We start from the raw sequence: 19,804 nt of genomic DNA on the forward strand, positions 1-19,804 counted from the left end.
GTTAACCTGACTCAGTTTTGTTAAAAAAAATATGTGAATGCCTACTATCAGTAAGACATGTTGTTGCAGACAACTGGATAGTACAGTATACAGAGCACCAGGACTGAAGTCAGGAAGAGCTGAATACAAATCCAGTCTCAGACACTTACTAGCTGTTCCCTGAGCAAGTCACTTAACCTCTGTCTGCCTCAGTTTCTTCATCCATAAAACTCCCTGGGTTATTGTGAGAATCAAATGATAATAACTACAAAGTGCTTAGCACAGTGCCTGGTATATAATAAGCACTACATAAACATTAGTTATTATTATTATGTCTAGGTGAGATATGAAACTCAAAATGTAATTGTTCTTTATGGAAATAAATACTAAATCTCATTAGTTTTAAAGCGAAAGCAAATTGACCTGGAAAATTTTACAGAAACCACACCCTTTTTTATTTTTGAAAAGACTTTTTAAAAATTTCTCCCTCAACCAGATTTAGATAGAATTTTGTAAAGCCTTTTTTAGAATAGCTTCTATTTCAGTAAATTTTATGTGGCATTTCTAACTTAATTTCATTATCTCACATGATGCTGTTTATATAAATGACACTAAATACAGAGATAATAAAACCTAATGCTTCCAATTCTGATTAAATTCTTTACTTTCCTAAACATTAAAACTGGTGAACATTACTGAAATATGAAAAGACAAAGTCTAGCTTGTCTCATTTATCCTACTCAAAATGTGGCAACTGTGAACAAAACAATTCAAATGAAATCCAATCAAACATAAAACACAAAGAAGTTAAAGTACCCTACAACCTAGTATTATATTTCTGTAGCCTAAGATTTTATTTGCTATTTTACTAGTTCTATTCAATTTAAACATTTATAAGGGGCTACTCTACGTCAAAGCACTAGAGAAAACAAGGACAAAAACACCAGTCCTGCTTCAGGAAGGTACATTCTAATGGAGTGATACTGCACTACACAGGTGAGCAAATACAAAGTAATTTCAGAAGAGAGAACTAACAACTCCAAAAAAACAAAAAAGGCCTTCAGTATAAGAAGTAGAACCTGAAAGGAGCCTTGAAGGAAGAAAACTAGGGATTCTAACCTGAGGAGACGATGAGGAAGAGGGATTTCAGGAATAAAAGTGATAAATTAAAATCCTCCTTCTTTGGTTTCACTTGAACTACTGACAAAAGAGGTTACCCTCTAACTAGAACAACTGATTTTCACAATTGAAATGTACAATGCTCAATTATAAATTTCATCTTGTTCCTTGTAGACTAGAATTGTTATGATTTGATTTTGTTTATTACTTATAGATCCTAACTGTGTATAATTTGCAAAACATTGCCTTCATAAGTCTTTGATATGAGAGACAGAAACAGAGAGAGACAGAAAGAGAATAAAGCCTGTGGGGCACATCATTAGAAACTAATGCAGTAGGTTGGCATCTCCTAGTCAACATTCTTTGCATAGCTGTTCAACTAGTAAATCTACTTCACTGTCTAATAGCAGCTGAGGGGAAAATGAGCTTGCAGTGAACTGAATGTAAGATCCAGCTAGGGAAGATTTCCTTGACAGCATTTATAGAAGAAACTTTAGAGAATCAAGTTTGTTACAATGGAAAGAGTACTGAACTAGAAATTAAAGACTTGAAATCAAATAGTGACTGTCACTACCTGTACAATCTTGAGCAAGTCACAACCTCTCAGTCTCTGCTTCCTCAAACTCTAAGATAAGAGGGTTGGACTAGACTTCTTATTCTATGATCCTATGAAAACAACTGGTGATAAATGGAATAGAATGGAAAATATTTCAACACTTTCTCATCAAAAATTGGACCCTGCCACTTCAACGCGTAATAAACTACACGAGGAAGTGGCAAGAGCACTTACAAAGATGAATCTCAAACACATAAGTAAGAAATCCATGCAAGAAATGATCATTTTTTAAAGCACTTGGCTAAGAATTTTCAAGAGCTCTAAGTGGATAAAATTCCAAAGGAGAACCAAAGAACAAAGACAAGTAATTTTACCAGTGAAAGTAAAACTGAGACTACACAACCACTACTAATTAAGGCTTACTTTCATTATCTGAAATTTTTGTAAGAATATTTTAAGCATGAACCCAAGGTATCTATGATGAACCATGAAAAGGGAAGAGGAATTAAACTTCAGTTTTGCTGCTGACTCAAAGCTGCAAGATTATATAATCTCCCCAGACCTATTATATGATCATTGGATCCTGATTTCAAAAAAGCATTTCAAAAGCAGAAATAACATTTTCAACAGATGCATTCCATTATTATAGTAGATGTCCAGTACTCCTATAAATGGTGAGTGAATGGGGTGATGGGTTGATTGCATTAAAACTGGAGACCACTTACAGAGATTATTCAATGAAATCCACAATTCCTCAAAAGACAGATATATAAAGTATCTTTATCTATCTCATACAGGACCCACAGATAGAGAGTAATCAGAGCATATCATGTAACAAAATAGTAATAAACTTGGAGTCCGGAAAGACCTGGCTTCAAATTCCTTTTCTGATACTTACTAGATATATGGCCAAATGCAAATCACTAATCTTCCAAACCCTCAGTCTCCTTATTTGTAAAAAAGAGATAATACTTATAGCACCTACCTCACAGGGTTGGTATGAGAAAGTAAGACAATGTAGGCCAACTAGCTTAAATGAAGTAGCAAGGGACCCTCAGGGAAAGATAAAAAGTGTGAGAGGTGAGGAAAACCACTACAGCCACCTTTACTCTCTACTACCTCCTTTGGACTTAGAGACAGTCTCAAAGCCTGAGCCCACGAGCCTTGGGAAAACCAGCACTTTCAAGAGCACTGGACCTTCTTCTAATCTAGCCCTTATAACTACTATCCTAGGAACCAATCCTTGTAGGGATGTGGCCTGCTTCACAAGCAGTATATTCCTGCCTCCTCAACAGCCATAATTACAGAAGACTTGAAAAAAAAGGTTCTCATCCAAAAAGTCTTTAGCATTGTCAAATGATTCAACATCAGAAAGCGATATGATTTAATCAGCAGAAATAACATTAAAGAAGATGCATTACCCTCTGCCTTACTGCCGTACCCTAAGAACCCTGGCCTCTTTCAACCTGACCTGTGGCTGAAACCTCTATGTGTTGTCTCCTCTATTAGATTGTGAGCTCTTTGGGAGCAGAGACAGTCTTGCTTTCCTATATGTATCCTCAATCTTTGGCACGTAGTAAGAGTTTAATGTTTTAGGTTGTTTTTTTTATTCATTTGGTATATCTAAAGGTTCTTGTAAACCTTAAAATGCTACATTATTAATAGAAAGACACTAGAGATCATTCAGTGCTTATACTGACGCCAAGTTGTTTCCTGTCACAAAACCCCATCGTTATACCAGTATTTTCCCTATGATGTCATGACTGTAAAATCAGGGAACCCCTTGCTTAATACACTCAAAATTTCAAATGAACCAAAGTTTAACAGAAAACTATTTAGTGGCTATTTATCTGTAGTGATCACCTGCTTACAGGTGTGAACCAGAAATGGTGTGAACAATATTAAGAACATGTAAGACCAGAACAAGAGATGAGATGATGCGTAGGAAGAATATGACAACAGATGGACGTCTAAGGACTGCACTTTAACAGGTCTCAGTTTGGCCGAGGCAATGCCCACTCAGTGATTAAAGTTAGGTAAAAAATGAGGTAGAGAATGGCCTCTTTTACCTAACGGGGTGGAGAACTTGTGGCCTTGAGGACACGTGTCCTTCTAGGTCCTTCGGTGCAGTCTTTTGACTGAGTCCAGGTTTTACCGAACAAATCCTTTTGTTAAGGGATTTGTTCTGTGAAGTTTAGATTCAATGAAAGGGCCACTCTTGAGGACCCAGAGGGCCATGTGGCCTTGGGGCTGTAGGTTCCCCACCCCTAAAACTGACACCAACCTGGTGCATGCCCTCACTGTCTCATGCCTGCATCTAGGGCCATCTCCGGTTGTCCTGATCTGCATCTTGCCACTGGACCTAGATGGCTCCAGAGGAGACTTTGACAGCCCTCCCTCACTTAAATCCAATTCACTTGCATGTCATGGCATCACCTCCCTGATGTCATGGCCCTCTTTGACAAAAAAGGAAAAACAACAACTGTCTAGAGAAGATTTATAAGATCACAAAGGAAGCCAGAGTATGAAAGAGTCACAATCAGCACCAGTAGAGGAATCATAGAATCTGAGAATTGGAAAAACTGCCATCCAGACCAAATTGTGCATCAAAAGAATTCCCACTACAACAAGCCTAACAAGTGGTCACCAGGTTCTACTTGAAGACCTTCAAAAAAGGGCAAGTTACCACCCTGAAGAGCAGTATGTTGTACTTTTAGACAACTCTAAATGTTAGGAAGCTTTCTGAACATAGAACCTGAATTATCCTCTTTGCAACTTCCACCAAGAGTTGGTTCTGCCTTTTGGAGACAAAAAGAAGGAAACTTAATTCTTCTTCGTTATAGCCCTTCAAATATTTGAAGAAAGCTGTCAGGTCCACCCCAACATCTTCTCTTCTCCAGTAAGACATGCCCAGTTCCTTCAACCGATTTTCATATGACACGATTTAAGGTCCCTCACCATTCTGGTTACCCTCCTCTGGATACTCTCTAGTATATCAGTGCTATTCTTAAACTCTAGTGTTCAAAACAGAATACAATAATCCCAATGAGAGCAACTGATGAAAGACTGCCTCTCCTGCCTCTCACAATGTGGTCCAAAGTCACAGTTTTTGGGGTTTTTTTTGCTACCACAGTACACAACTAAGTCATATTGATCTTGTAAGTATGCTAAAACACCAAGGTCTTTTCCAGAGCTGCTTCCTAATCATTATTCCCTCATCCTATATTTGTGAATTTGTGTGAGTGCGTATGTTTTTAACTTAAGTACAAGAGAGGATTATTCATTCCTATTGAATTTAATGTGTTCCTATCACTCCAAGTTTGTGTCGATTGCAAATTTCAGGAAACACGGGGGCATGCCATTTTTTCCTTGATACAAGACATTAATTAAAAAAGATGAACAGTGTAGTGCACTTCAAGCACAGATCTGTAAGATACTTCCATGATTACCTCTGACTGTGATACTGAATCATTAAAAACTATTCTTTAGAGAGTCTGGCCATGTAATCAGCTCTGAATTCACCTGATTTTATAATCATTTACATAATTTCTCTCCATCTACTCCACAATAATAATACAATGCATCTTAATCAAAAGCTTTGCTAACATTTCTGTAAACTATTTACACGGTAATTCCTTTCATCAATTATTTTAGTAATCCTGTCAAAAAAGAAATTAAGTTAGTCTGGCATAACTTGTTCTTGACGAAAGTGTGCTAACTCTCTGCAATCTCCCTTTTATATATGTTCACCAACTATCTCTTTAATAATCCATTCTATTGGTCTATAGAGTTTACAAACTTTTCCATTTTTTTGAAAATCAATACTTTTGTCCTTTTTCCAATTTTGCAGTATGCCACTGAGATGTGGTTCAACGATCACATCTGCTAGCCCTTTCCATGTTCAAAGGTGTAGTTCATCTGGGCCAGGCAATCTGAATGCACTATGGGCAGCTAGGTGGTCTTTTACTATGTCATTACTTATTTTGGGTTTCCACTCCACGTTAGCAATTTGTTATTCTATTATTTCTAGGACACATTTTAATCTCTTTGGAAGAGAAAAAGTAGGCAAAATAAAAACTGAGCAACAGTACTTCCTCTGTTAATGATCATCATGCAACTTACCACCAAAGCAAAGGTTGTATTCTTTCTTAAAATAACTTTTCTCAATTACATGTGAACATTTTAACATTCATTTTTTAAAATGTTGAGTTCCAAAATCTCTCCCTCTTTGTCCTCCTCCTTCTTTAGAAGTCAAGCAATTTGATGTAGATTATACATGTGAAACCATAAAAAACATTTCCATATTAGCAATGTCGCAATAGAAAACAGACCAAAAAAGAAAGAAAAATAAAGAAAGTAAAAGCATGCTTCAGTCTGCAGACTTGATCAGTTCTCTCTCTGGATGTGGATAGCATCGTCATGAATCCTTCAGGAATTGTCTTTGATCACTGTATTGCTCAGAATAGCTAAGTCATTCATAGTTGATCATCAGACAATATTGCTGTTACTGCGTATAACATTCTCCTATTTCTGCTCCCTTCATTTTGGATCAATTCATATAAGTCTTCTCAGGTTTCTTCTGAAACAATCCTGCTCCTTATTTCTTATAGTACAAAATGTTCCATCACAATCTTATACCACAACTTGTTCAGTCATTCCTCAAATGATGGGCATCCCTTCAATTTCCAATTCTTTGCCACCAGAAAAAGAGCTGCTATTGCACATATAGGTCCTTTTCCTTTTTCTTTGATTTCTTTGGGATATAGATCTAGTAGTGGTATTTCGGGTCAAAGGGTATACACAGTTTTATTGCCCTTTAGGTATAGTTTCAAATTGCTCTCCAAAATGGCTGAATCAGTTCACAACTCCACCAACAGTGCATTAATATTCCAATTTTTACACACATCCCCTTCATATTATGTCATTCTCCTTTTCTGATTGACCAACCTGATAGGTGTGAGGTACCACTGAGTTGCCTTATTTTGTATTTCTCTAATCAATAGTGATTTAGACATTTTTAAAAATGACTGTAGACAGCTTTGATTTTTTTCTTCTGAAAACAACTTGTTCATATCTTTTGACCATTTCTCAACTGGTAAATGACTCATATTCATATAAATTTGACTATATATATTTTGACTATATATTTGAGAAATAAGTCCTTTATCAGAGAAATACTGTAAAAATCACTCCCCCCTTCCGGCTTTCTTTCTAAATCTTGGCTGCACTGTTTTGTTTGTGCAGAAACCTTTTAATTTATCTATTTTATATCCTATAATGCTCTCTTCTTATTTGGTCATAAATTCTTCCCTCATCCGTAGAAATGACAGGTAAAATCTTCCATGTTCATCTAATCTGCTTATGGTATCACCTTTTCTGTTTAAATCACGTACTCATTTTGACCATATCTTGGTATAGAATGTGTGATGTTGTCCTATACCTTTGCCTATACTTACTTTCTGCCAAACTACTTTACAATTTTCCCAGCAATTTTTGTCAAATAGTGAGTTCTTATCCCAAAAACCTGGATATTTGAGTCTATCAAACACTAGATTGTTATGTTCATTTACTATGATTGTGTAGCTAATCTATTCCACTGACTCACTATTCTACTTAACCAATACCAGATTGTTTTGATTACCACTTTGTAATACAGTTGAGAACTGGTCTTGCTAGGCCCACCTTCCTTCACATTTTTTCCCACTGATATGCTTGACCTTTTGTTCTTCCAGATGAACTTTGCTATTTTTTTCTAGCCCTATGAATAATTTTTTGATAAGCTGATGGCACTGGATAAGTAAATTAGGTAAGACTGTCATGTTTATCATTGGCTCAGCTTACTCAAAAGCAATAATATTTCTCCAATTGTTTAGATCTGGCTTTATTTGTATGAAAAGTTTTGTAATGTTCAATGTAGCTCCTGGTTTGTCTGGCAGGTAGATTCCCAAGTGTTTTATATTGTTTGCAGTTGTTTTAAATGGCATTTATCTATCTCTTCCTACTGAATTTTATTGGTAATATACAGAAATGCTGATATTTCATGAAGTTTTATTTTATATACTGGAACTTTGCTAAAGTTAATTATTTTGACTAGTTTTTTAATTGATTCTCTAGGTTTCACTAAGAATACCATCACATCGTCTGTAAAGAATGATAGTTTTATTTCCTCAATGCCTATTTTAATTCCTTCAATTAAGTATCTTCTTTAAATCTGGGCAATTTCTATTTTTACAAACGTTCACCAATTTCAGTGACTGCTAGATGTATGGGCACAAAGATTCATTCTTGATTCTCTTGAGCATCCCACCCATATACCTTAAAATTTTTGTTGTTGTTATCCTTAACCTCCCCAGAGAGCCCTAATTCATTCTAAGATTAAACACACCTGACACTATTTTAGAGGACTTAACCTCACCCTTATAATCATCCTCTTTTACTTTGCCTTACTCCCATCATCTTCTTCTTCTTCTTCCTCTTCCTTCTTTAAAAATATCATCTGGTTGATAAGTTCCCTGAGCATCAGAGTATTTAGGCAAATTTCATTTGTTTTCTTTGGAATTTCTTCCCTTTGTGTTTTCAAAATTTTATTTGTTAACATTTCCCATTTCTGTTTTGAAAGTATCTATACCACTGAGACAAAAAAAATCTACCTTAGCATAAGATTTTGATAATTTGTCATGAAATGGTAATAAAATTTTCTATAAATAGTTCTCAAAAGGGAATTTCTAACATATATTCCTAATTCTTTTGCACATAAATTAAGCTATAGGGTATTGCTGAAGGTATCATTTTCTTTACAATCTAAAATAAATATAATTATGGATATGCACATGTGCATCGTTAAGTGAGATTGTATATGCCTAAATTTCAAGGATATATATAGAAGGCAGTATATATTACCAATGTTAAAATATGGAGAAATCATGTTGTTTCAGTTTAAGCAGAAACAAGTCTAGCACTGACTGACTAACTTTACTATCAGAAAAACTCACAATTTGGGGGGGGGGGGGGGGAAGCATTATATAACAGCTACTTCATTAGCTAGGCAAATCCAGATAGACATTTCATTGTGTGACCCTGGGTTCAAATTAGTCAAACATACAAAGAAATTTGAATTAAAGTTTTCTAAAATGGCTGCTCTTATGAACAATATTATTTAGCAATGATCATGATAATATCTGGGTAGTTACAAAAGTTATTCTAGGGAATATTTTAGTTTGGTAGAAAACTATTCCAACTCTATGTTAATTCTTTACATATTCCATTAATAGCCAAAAAACAAACAGCTGAGGAAACTTCCAAAAGTTTTAAGTATCTTAATCTGCAACAATAATTTTCATGGATTAGTAATTGGCAAGACCATAGACTAAAACAGTGCCAAAAAAGCAAATAATTGTAAAGTATTTGTATATATTCACTCTATAAAACTACATAAACATCTGGGAGCCAAAGTGCCATTTTATGAACATTTTCATTATGGAGAAACATTTTCCATGTTAAAGATACACAGCTATTAAAGCCAACTTTTTATTAACTGGGTGTCTTAAGACTAAAGTGCTCATGGGACAAGACCTGTTTTTTGAAAACTGGAATGCAAAAAGAAATATAAAGCAGAAATAATACATTTTCAAAACTACCTAATATTGCTAACTACTGAAATATATTATCAGTGATGCAATGTGTTTCTGACCATCTGAGTTGGAAGGTACTTCAAGGATCACTAAGTCTAAACCCCAACCCCACTATTTCTGAAGATGGCAAACAGGCCTTTCAAGCAGTATTTACCCCATTTCACGCAGCAAATGAATAGCCAGGAATAGTCTTTACTCCAAATCCAATGCTTTCCAAAACACCTGAAAGAATGAATATTTTAGTTGGCCAAAGGCTATCCTTAAAAGCAATGATTTGTCAATCATTTCGTCTGTTTCAACTCTGTTCAACAATCATCTGAGTGCCAACTATTTACAAAGTAGCATGCTAGGTGATGGGGATGCAAAGACAAAATGAACAAATAGTGCCCCCTCCATCCCTTTCAAGTCTACTGTGGGCAAACAATATTACATAGGAAAGTAAACATAAGATCATTTGGGAAGGGAAAGAACACTAGCAACCCAAAGAATCAGGGACATGGCATCCAAGATTAGCTTTGAAGGAAAAAGGATTCCCAAAAACAGGAGAAGGAAGGAAAGCATTCTCAGCATGTAGGTGAGCTCAGAGTTCAACACCAAAGAACTCTATGACAAGAAGAGAAGGCAGGCCAACTATACAAGGAAAATGAGGGAGAACAAAGTGAATAGCCCAAGGGGTGCACTGACAGCAGCAAAATATTAAAAGAACCATGAAAGTATGCTGTGTCCTCTCAGATTTGCATTTTTGCTGTGTGGAATCACGTAGAACAATAACACCTAGATGACTGGGATCTGATCAGTTTTTCAATCAATACAGATCCATTCAAGTATTCAACAGTACCTCCAAGTATCTTGCTTGGGACTAATCCAAAACCCCCTCTTTCAGGAATAAACTTTCATGATTATGTTCTTATTGCTTTACACATAAAGCATTTAAAGGATTACTAGAAAGGTAACAGCTGAAAAAGTCTTCATTCCTAGGCCACAGTTTCTATCCACTGTCATTTCAGGAATGCTGATGGCAACTCAAGACACGTAGGAACATATCTACCAGTACAAATGCATAAGGAACAAGCACTGCTTACAAGCAGACTTGCAATGTAATGCAGCGCAGCTCATTCACCTTTTTATACTAATAAAGACTGAATATATTTACTAAAATGTTTCACATAGGACATGTTATTTGAAAAAAGCTGGCCATTTAAAAATGATGCAAATATATTCATATCTCAAACCTCAAAATATCCATTTTCTCCCTAGTTTTCTTCTAAAGAAATATCCAAAAGTTATAAGCAATGACACTTAACAACTGATTCTGTTAATCAGAATACTTTCTATGTCAAAATTAAACTGCAGCATTACAAATTTTAACAACCCTTTATAAAGTCTATCTCCTTTTATTTTAAGACATTTATCCATCTCCGAGATAATTTATTATATTTCCATAGGTTTTGATTTTCTAGATCAAATTTAGATTTCCTCAATCATGAAATATGTACTACATGCATTTTAAAGTACAGAACACCATATTAATAAATAAATAAATAAAAATAAATCTTAAAGAGATTACATCCTCAGGAGATAGCATCACATACACAGTGAGCATCATGCAAAAAGAACTGGAGGTGGAATCAGAGGATCTGGATACTCAGAATGCTGGTCCTGCCAAGTAACTTCTCTGGTACTGCAGAAAGCCAGCTAACATCTTTGGGTCTATTTCTTTCTCTGTAATTCCCTAGAGCTGGGCTCTAAGGATTCTAACACTAATAATGTATAATACTCCAAAAAGCAAATACAAGGCAATGTTAAATTTCCACATGTCAACTTAGAAAGAAGTATATCTACTGTGATGAGCATAGACTGGGGCAGTCCTGGGAACAGGTGAGGCCTGAGGTATATAAATAAGGTACTTGGTATTCAGAAAAGGAACATATTGTGCCAAATGTGGGATATCAGGAAACACTTTTAAAAGGCAGCATTTGAGCTACTATAGAATGTTATCTCTTTGAGGGCAGGCACTGTTTTTACCTTGAACAAAGCATTTAGTGGGTTCTTCATATATGCTTAATTATATATTTTGGACAAAGGGAAAACTGAAGGTACAGTTAGAAGTGTGGAATCTGAGGAAAAGACTGGAGAAAAGTCTGATTTGCCTTCAAGTCTTTGTTCTGCCACTTATGATGTGTATAACCTTGGCTGTGCTCTTCTCTCTAGGGTTCAGTAATTTCTAAAACAAATTTTTTTGGGGGGGAAATATTAGCCTAAAGAATCTCTAAGATCCCTTCCATTTCCAAACCCTTCAGTCCTAGCATCTGTAAAGTCCCTTTCCAAGTCCAAAATTCTGTCATTCTAAGTTTGGAATGAATATGGATGGAATCTAGAATCAAGGAAGGAAGGGATGGGACAGCAGAAAAAGGATGGAATATATATGTTAGGCTAAGACCAAATCCTGGAGAGCCTCAAAGGCTGTGTATCAAAAATGTAAGAGATTTGCAAGAGCTCTCTCTTCAGTCTCATCGAGAAGTATGGTTTTAGTAAGAAGAATGACAGGAAGTCAGGAAACAGAGATCAGATCTCTGGGTAATTGGTTGTGTAAATGAGACTTGAAAAAAGGTAAACGTCTTGCTCAAAGTTTCATTATCTATGAGGCTGCTGTTGGCACCACCTAGGCAATGAGTCAACAAACTGTGGTATATGGATTTAATGAAATATTATGCCATAAGAAATGAATGACAAATTTAGGGAAAGGAAAAGGGCAAACTTATACAAACTGACACAGAAGAAAGAAAGTAGACCCAGGAGACCATATATGTTTACAATAATGTAAAACATTCAAAGACAGCTGAATTCAGATTAAATATAACGATCACTATTGTTTCCAGAAATTCAGATGATAAAATGCATTTCCTCTTCCCAGTAAAGATGTAGGGACTACAGATGCAGAACGTTTGGTTTTGCTTAACTGTTACTCCTACTAACTTAAAGAAGTCTATAATTCTAAATATAACCAACTTGCTTTACGCCCATCATGTGTTAAAGTTAAGTAAGATCATTATTTATACAGATTAAGTCTAATAGTTCTGTAAAATCTAAATGCCATTTCAGAAATAAATAGCTAAACCAGGAGATCGCAACCTTTCAAAAAGGAGTTTGCCAACATGGCAAGTTTCTTTTCTTCTGGTAAGACCGCTGCAAAGTGGAAAGTAGCAACTTCACTGGAAATAAGACTGCGTAGACTGTGGGCTGCAGACTCCAAGCCAAAATTTTGCTAAATCTGTCTTAATGTTAAATATGTTTAAAATCACCATATTGTACATAATTTTGGAACAAATTATTAAAAATAAGTTTTTTTCTATGTATATATAATTCCAAGATTGAGAGCCTAAGATGTTTTCCAAATAAAAAAATCAGGACATTAATTTGACATTAATGACAAAGGACGTTAATTTGAAATCTTTTTTAAAAGTACACGTAAGTATCTTGCAATGGACTGTTCCAAATTTGAGGCAGTTATCACACATGGCTATTCCCACCTATGTGCAAAGAGTTTATTTTTTCCCAGTTTTATTTTTGCTTACTTATATCTAGACATACAGAAAAAAGGACTATCCACTGCTTGGAGTTATACTTTGGCTACTCCAACTGAGAAAGGATTTAGTTATGCCACTTCAAAGTCAGACCACAAAGCTCCTGCCAAGAAGTCCTAGAGCTGTCCAAAAATGGAATGGGCCTGCCTCAGAGCACAGAGCTCCTCTCCACTGGCTTCATCAGAGGCTAGGTGAAAACTACTTGAGAACAATTCTAGACAGAATTCATGATTTTGGGAGGAGGTCGTCATGATTTTTTGAAATTTCCTTCAGTTCTCTAATTCTGTGATTTTTTTTTTTAGAAGCAGAAAGAGTGGTGATTCTTAGCTGAGTGCTGTTACCACTACCTACCATGGGAAAAGAATGAGGTGTTTGCGCTATACTATTTAAAAGACAACAAAAGCTATGCTAGGTCCAAGGGGGGGGGAAGGGAGAGAGGGGAGACACACATCATTTTGAAAGAATTTTTAAAAAACCTTGTATTTTTAATTCAAATAAATTCCATAAAACAAGTCAAGCTCAATTTTAAGACTAATTCAAGTTGTTTCAAACTGAAGATGCTTAAGTTTTCAGTTTTCTAGGTAACCTTGACTGTTACAAGTTTAAAATTCTAAGTTAAATGTACTCTCAGTATTACTTTAAACCCCATAACATTTTCCTAACTTCCAAATATATATAAGTGTGCAACAGTTATTAAAAAAATTTTTTTAGATAGCACCTCTCATCTAACAATTAAGTAGAGAAAATAGGGATTTGTACAATACATTACTTTCAATGGACAGCTTTATAATTTTAAGTGTCTTTTTAAATTCTGCTCCTGAAAAACTATTTGAAAGTATTTGAAGATTAATAAAATATTCATAACATAAACCTCCGACTTCAATCCCTCAGCTATAGAAGAGACAATATACCTCCAACACAGTAATTACAACATATTAATATAGAATTTGCAAACTACTGGTTCACAGCTGGCATTTTCCTAAGCTCTCAAAACTCTTTGTGGAATTTCATGACAGTGCATTTGAAAATAAAAAATAATTAGGGGGTTGCCAAAGGTTTGTCTGTTATCAAACACTTGAGTAGTTTTCCTTTTACTGACAAGAGGTGAGGAAAGCAACACTTTGCATATAAGCCTACGGAGTTTATAACATTTTAAATTTCATCTATTTTTAAGATTCAATTCTAGAATAACTGCCTATGTGTTAATACAAAATTTGAAAAATAAAGCTAACTTATAATTACATCAATGTGGAAATTTGTATTGAAATTTAATTTGAAAAGAGTTAAATGATGATTAAAAAAATTTAGTTGGGGTGGATGAACAGTAAAGAGTTCAATCAGGAACATTCTTTCTAGCATATAATTAGGATCTGGGCTGGTTTATTTTATCATTACCAGGAAAAGGGGAGGAGGGGAGGTTTGATAACAAGAGCAATAAAAAGAATAACAGCAACAGAAAATTATTATTTTTTAAATCTTCCCAATATGTACAGCAAGAGATATATGCCTGGTTCCCAAACAAACCATTTCTTTAATCTGTTATCTGAACGTAGACTTTTTAAAATTTGTACACAAGACATACAATTTTGTCTATGTCTGATGAGTTTACACGTTAGCAGGGAAAAACATATATATATGTATGTATATATGCACACATAGATATGTATATAGATATATACATATAGATAAATGCATGCATGTGAGCGCGCGCGCACACACACACACACACACCCGAATAAAGCATAATACAAAGGAATATGGTATATCTGGTAGAAACAGAATTGACACATCACTTCCGGGTGGAGTCACAAGGAGGGGTTTCATGGTGGAGTTGACAATGAGCTAGGCCTTGGAGCACAGGGGGCTTGTTTTGGGAAACAACCAAGGGAAAAATCCAAAAATGAATGACTTAAAGTAGGGAGGCGGAGAAGCGCAGATTGACTTGATAGAACCATAAGGTAAAGGTGAGGCTATTGAATGTAAGGCTGCACTGTTCAGATGTCATCCTTTGGAAAGTGATGCTGCAACAGTGAGTGATCCTGGAGTCAGGAAGAACTGAATTGAAATGCTATCCCAGACATTTATTAGCTGTGTGACCCTAAGCAAGGCACTTCACCTCTCAGACTCAGTTTTGACATCTATAGATAGGGATAATAATAGCATCTATCTCAAAAGTTTGCATCAGATGTGCTAACATTTGCACAAAATACTTTGAAAAGCTTAAAACAATTTATAAATGCTAGCTCCTAAAAAAGTGGAAAACTAATGGAGATTTTTGAGCCAAAGTGATAAAAATGCTATTTTAGGAAAATTAAACTGGTAGAAGTACACAGGGTGGACTGAGATAGAGAGATCAGTACTCTTGGCGGTAACTCACACATGTGGTAAACTGGGACTTCAACTAGGATGGCAGCATTGAAACTAGAAAAAAGGAAGAATACTAAGAAACTTAGCAACTGAGTATTTGAGGTCTCAGGGATTTAAGAAGACTGAGAAACTTCTAGTCAGTACCATTAATGGAAGTAGGTAATGTATACTGAAGAGTTGGTGCTTTTTGACTTAGGCAAGTAAGAAGGAAGGTGAAAGGATAAACTGATGAAGTCTATCTTATAGCATCTGAATTTGAAGTTACTACAGTACTTCTATGCAGCTGGAACAGGTAGTTGGAAAAGTAGAAGAGCTCAGCAGAGAGGTCAAGGTTACAGCTATGGAAGGCAGGGGGAGTGGGGAAGTGGAAGAGATTTTCAAGAGTGGCTGTAAAGAAAAAAAAGAGGGAATTAAACACAACCTAACTGATACCTAGATCTATGAAATGATCACAATCCTGCACTGAAAAAACTAATCACATCAGACAGAAAATATGAGTGTGTGTGTATCCCAAGTTATACATCTTTAAATCACTTTTAAATGACATTTATTTCTAAGAGGGAAATACCTAAAAAAGTCCTGCTAGAAAAACTGATTTTTCTGGTAAGCAAGAAACATGACATTTCTATTCTGATGGGGTTTTGGCTAGAAAATTGGAAAAAATAATACTAAAAAAGGCTTCACATTCCTTGTATCTCCAATATCTAATACAGCGACTGACACAGTATGCACTACATAAATAATATTTGCTGATTGATGTGGATAACAAAATTTCTATTTAAAAAACAGCTTTTGTAATTTATAACAAAATAAGAAAGTGCATTAACCTCTCCAAACCTCAGTTTCTTTATCTGTGCAATAAGATTGGCCTGGATGATTTCTAAGGTCCCACCTTTCAGTTCTAAACCTATGATCCTATAATTTTTTTAAAATTAAAGTGCAATTATATAAGCAAAATGTCAGAACAATGAATATTAATCAGTGGAATAGGAAATTCTTAATGATTTTCCACATCAAAGTGAAATCCGCAATTTTTTTTGTTGAAGAGACTAATAAACTAAAACAGACCAATATTTAATCCATTAAGAATTTCTGCACTGTAATATGTTTTGATGTGTCCGGCTGACACGTTATTAAATATAAAACGCTCAATTATATTTGAGGTTTTATTTAATGGATTAGTATTAAAAAAATTATTGAATTAGCTTTTTTATCATCCTTGTTATTAGGTCTGTCTTACAGCAGGAACTACAGTGGCTGATAAAACACAGGTAGCGGAGCTCTCTTAAAGATCTTTCAAACAGCTTTCTCTGTTTCAAACAAATTTCCTTTGGAACTTCCAGATCCTCTACTCTTTTCACTTTTCCAAGAGAGAAGTGCCTGCTTCCCTCACCACAATGGCAAAGTACACTCAGTGTCCAAAAAGGTTAGTGCACAAGAAATACCAATTAAGAAAAACACATGACAAAAAATAAAAAATTATCTTTCATATTTTAAAAAATATAAAACTTCACTAGTCTGAGGGCTGTAAAAATCAGATACTTCAAAGTTCTTATGCAAAAAAAGTTTTTTCTAACTAGGACTTTCTACTTACATGATGAGATAAATTATATAAACTAGTTAAAATACATTAAAGTTTACAGAGTATCAAAAATTCAACTCACTAACTCCAAAATAAAAATGAGTACTTGTTTAAAACCAAGTCAAAGTGATTGCTGTGACACTGTGTAGACAGAGACTGAAACAGTAGCTATAGAAATGGAACTGAAAAGTCACTAAATATAAATCGTGGAGTTTGAACCAATATCGTCATTAACGTATCACAAATGACCCCTTTTCTCCTCCCATTCAAATATACTGTGGTCACAGCTATAACAGGGACAAATGAAGAAAAGGTGAAACATTTTAAAATACTAAAACCAACCCTTCACGGTCTTGACGTCTGCCCAACTATATTTGCCTCTTCAAAAACCGTATTTCATAACAAAATAAACAGCACAGAATGACTTATAAAGGCATGAAGCTCTTCTCCCTAAGAATAAAGACACAAATTGCCAGGGCTGGTCATATTTAGAATTTTATCTTAATTTGAAAGGAAATCAATTTACGAAAATGCCTTTTCATTCTGACCACCTGAAGCATGAAGCGTAATCAGCTTAACCATAAAACAAACCTCAGACAACTATCATTTTGCTAGAACGGGTTACATGAGAGGAAGACAGTGACATCTCCACCATATTTTGAGGGGCATTTTACCCTACTACTTTGTGAGTAGTTTTAAGTCACGTAATTAACTTGGTAAACAAAGACTTGCCTGATCCCATGAAACAAAACTTCAAATGTACGTATTTCACTTAGACTGAAAGCAGTCAATGGCAAAGGGCTCAGAGACCTCCCTAAAATATGAGGCAAGCTCACACACATGAAACCCAAGCCCTCAGCTTCGCCCCCACGGTATCGCTCAGAGCAAAGCCGCAGCCTTCACACCCCACTTCGGTCTGAGATGCAGAGAGGTGCGCAAGGCTGTCCACTCCGACCATTCAGTCAAACATCAGCTTTCCTCTGACGAACCGTGTGCGGTTCGGTACCATGACTTCGAGCCTGGGGAAGGCAAAGCTCCACGTTATCTCTGCATCGCCCAGGGTCTCTCCTTATTTGGCTAACACTGAGAGATCCCGATCGGACTCCACTATAAAACTTTAACATGCACAAAGCATCCATTTTGAGCAAAGTTCCCAGTTTCCTTCTCCCCACCTGGCCTCGAGACGTGCACCCCGAGACGATCTCCGACCCCCCCCCCCCACTCCAGAACAGTTCCATGTCACCGATGGGCGAGTTTCGCTACAGCCGGCCCTAGAGGGGAGAGCAGGGACGGAAGGTCCCAGGCACTGCGGCACAAAGCTCCGTAGCAGACTCCCCACTTCAACCTTCCGGCGGGGGATGGGGTGGGGGGAGCCCTTCACTGTCTCCCCCCCACCCCCTCCACGTCCAGCCCTACAAGGAGAAGTGCGGCGCCAGAGTCAGGGAGGGGGACCGGCAGGAAATCGCCCCGAGGCCCGCGGGGATCCGGTCCCCCAAGTCCCCGGGCGGCCCCCCTCCCCCACACAGTATTGGGGGGCAGAAGGGTTTCTGGGCACGTAGTAGGCGCTTCTGCAGCGCTCCCGCACCGACTACTCCCCCAGTCTCACAGATCCCTAAATGCCCCCCCTTTACACACCGACGAGGGATCTCCAAGCACGCTCGCCCTGCAGCTTACAAGGCAACACACAGTAGGCGCTTAATAAGTGCTGGAGGGCTCGGCCGGGCTGTCCACGTCGGCTGGCGAAGAGAAGAGGGATCCCCCAGCGCTGGCCCATCACCCCCTCTTTCCTCTCCACTCCCACGCCTCGGACCCACCCCGCGCCGTCCTTCCCGTCCGTCCTAGGTCTCTCCCCGGGGAGGTCGCAGGCCCGGGCAGGCGGGCCGGCCGGGGGGGAGGGGACGGGGCTCCGGGCCTCGGCGCTCGGACAGACCTGGTGCAGGGCAGTGAGTCCGTCCACATTGGCGTAGTTGATGTCGGCGCCGCGGTGCAGCAGCTCGAGCACCTCGTCCGTGTCCCCGCTGGAGCAGGCCGCCAGGAACACGGCGCCGTCGTCGAACTTCACCTTGGTCTTCTGGCGCTTCACCACGGGCGGCTCGAGGTCCGTCTCGGAGCCGATCCAGCGCTTCAGCTGCTCGTTCCGCTTCTGCTTCGCGTCCGCCATCTTCATCCCCCCCTCTCCGGCCGCCGGGTCTTCTTATCGCGAGGGGAGGAGGGAGGGAGGGAGGGGGGAGAGGTGGAGGGGGGGAGCGGGCGCGGGGGCGCGCGCCGGAGCGACGAGGAGGAGGAGGAGGAGGAGGAGGGTGTGGGGAGGCAGGGAGGAGACGGGAGGAGGAGACGACTTCCGGTCTCCCACAGAGCACTGGGGCGGCGCGCACCTGGCGGGCGGACCGAGCCGGGACACAAACACTCTTTCCCTCCCCGCCCCCGCCCCCGCCCCCGCCCCTCTCAGGGCAGGCCGCTACCCGTCACCAGCCGCCTCCCGTAGGGAGACATCGCGAGAGTTGAGCGGGGAGGCGCCCTTCGCCCACTGCGCATGCTCTGTCTGCCTGCCTCCCCACACGGAGGAGGAGGAGGAGGAGGAGGAAGAGAAGGGTAACCGCCGAGAGCGGGCGCGGTGGTTTTCGGAGGGGAAGAGGGTGGGGCCTCGAGAGCCTCCGGAACCGGAGGAAGGGAAGGGGCGGGGACTGTCTTTGTGGGCCAAGGTGGGGTCGGATTGACTGTGAGCCGTCGCCCGTCGGGGACTGTGCGGAGACATCTCAATCCAAGACCTGGGTCTGATGTCGGGAAGACGCAGGTTCGAATCCTGCCTCGGACCCTCCCTGACTGACCCTGGCCCACCCATCTAATCGGCCTCAGTTTCCTCGTCTGTAAAACGGGGATAATGCCCACTTTCGCGGGGGCAGGAAGGACAAAATAACCCAACCTTTCTGTGCCTCAGTTTCCCCATCTGTAAAATGGGGGTAATTAGAGCACCTCCCTCCCAGGA

General features: G+C 38.4%; 1 protein-coding gene across 13 annotated transcripts in view; it reads right to left on the reverse strand.

Annotated features, from left to right (window-relative positions):
- The window catches only part of PPP1R12A (protein phosphatase 1 regulatory subunit 12A), a 175,193-nt gene extending 155,932 nt beyond the window's left edge, over positions 1-19,261 (reverse strand). For 4 of the 13 annotated variants that reach the window (XM_072655464.1, XM_072655459.1, XM_072655463.1 and 1 more), the window contains exon 1: positions 18,749-19,261. In XM_072655464.1, the coding sequence (XP_072511565.1) occupies positions 18,749-18,985 (237 nt within the window). In that variant the 5' untranslated portion in view covers positions 18,986-19,261. Of the gene's footprint in view, positions 1-9,439; positions 9,503-18,453; positions 18,605-18,748 lie in introns of those variants that run through there. The other 9 variants (XM_072655457.1, XM_072655461.1, XM_072655462.1 and 6 more) reach the window with 4 other exon arrangements.
- Between the last annotated feature and the right edge of the window lie 543 nt (positions 19,262-19,804).

This window comes from Notamacropus eugenii, chromosome 3, assembly GCF_028372415.1.
Source record: "Notamacropus eugenii isolate mMacEug1 chromosome 3, mMacEug1.pri_v2, whole genome shotgun sequence".
In the NCBI taxonomy this organism is placed as follows: Eukaryota; Metazoa; Chordata; class Mammalia; order Diprotodontia; family Macropodidae; genus Notamacropus; species Notamacropus eugenii.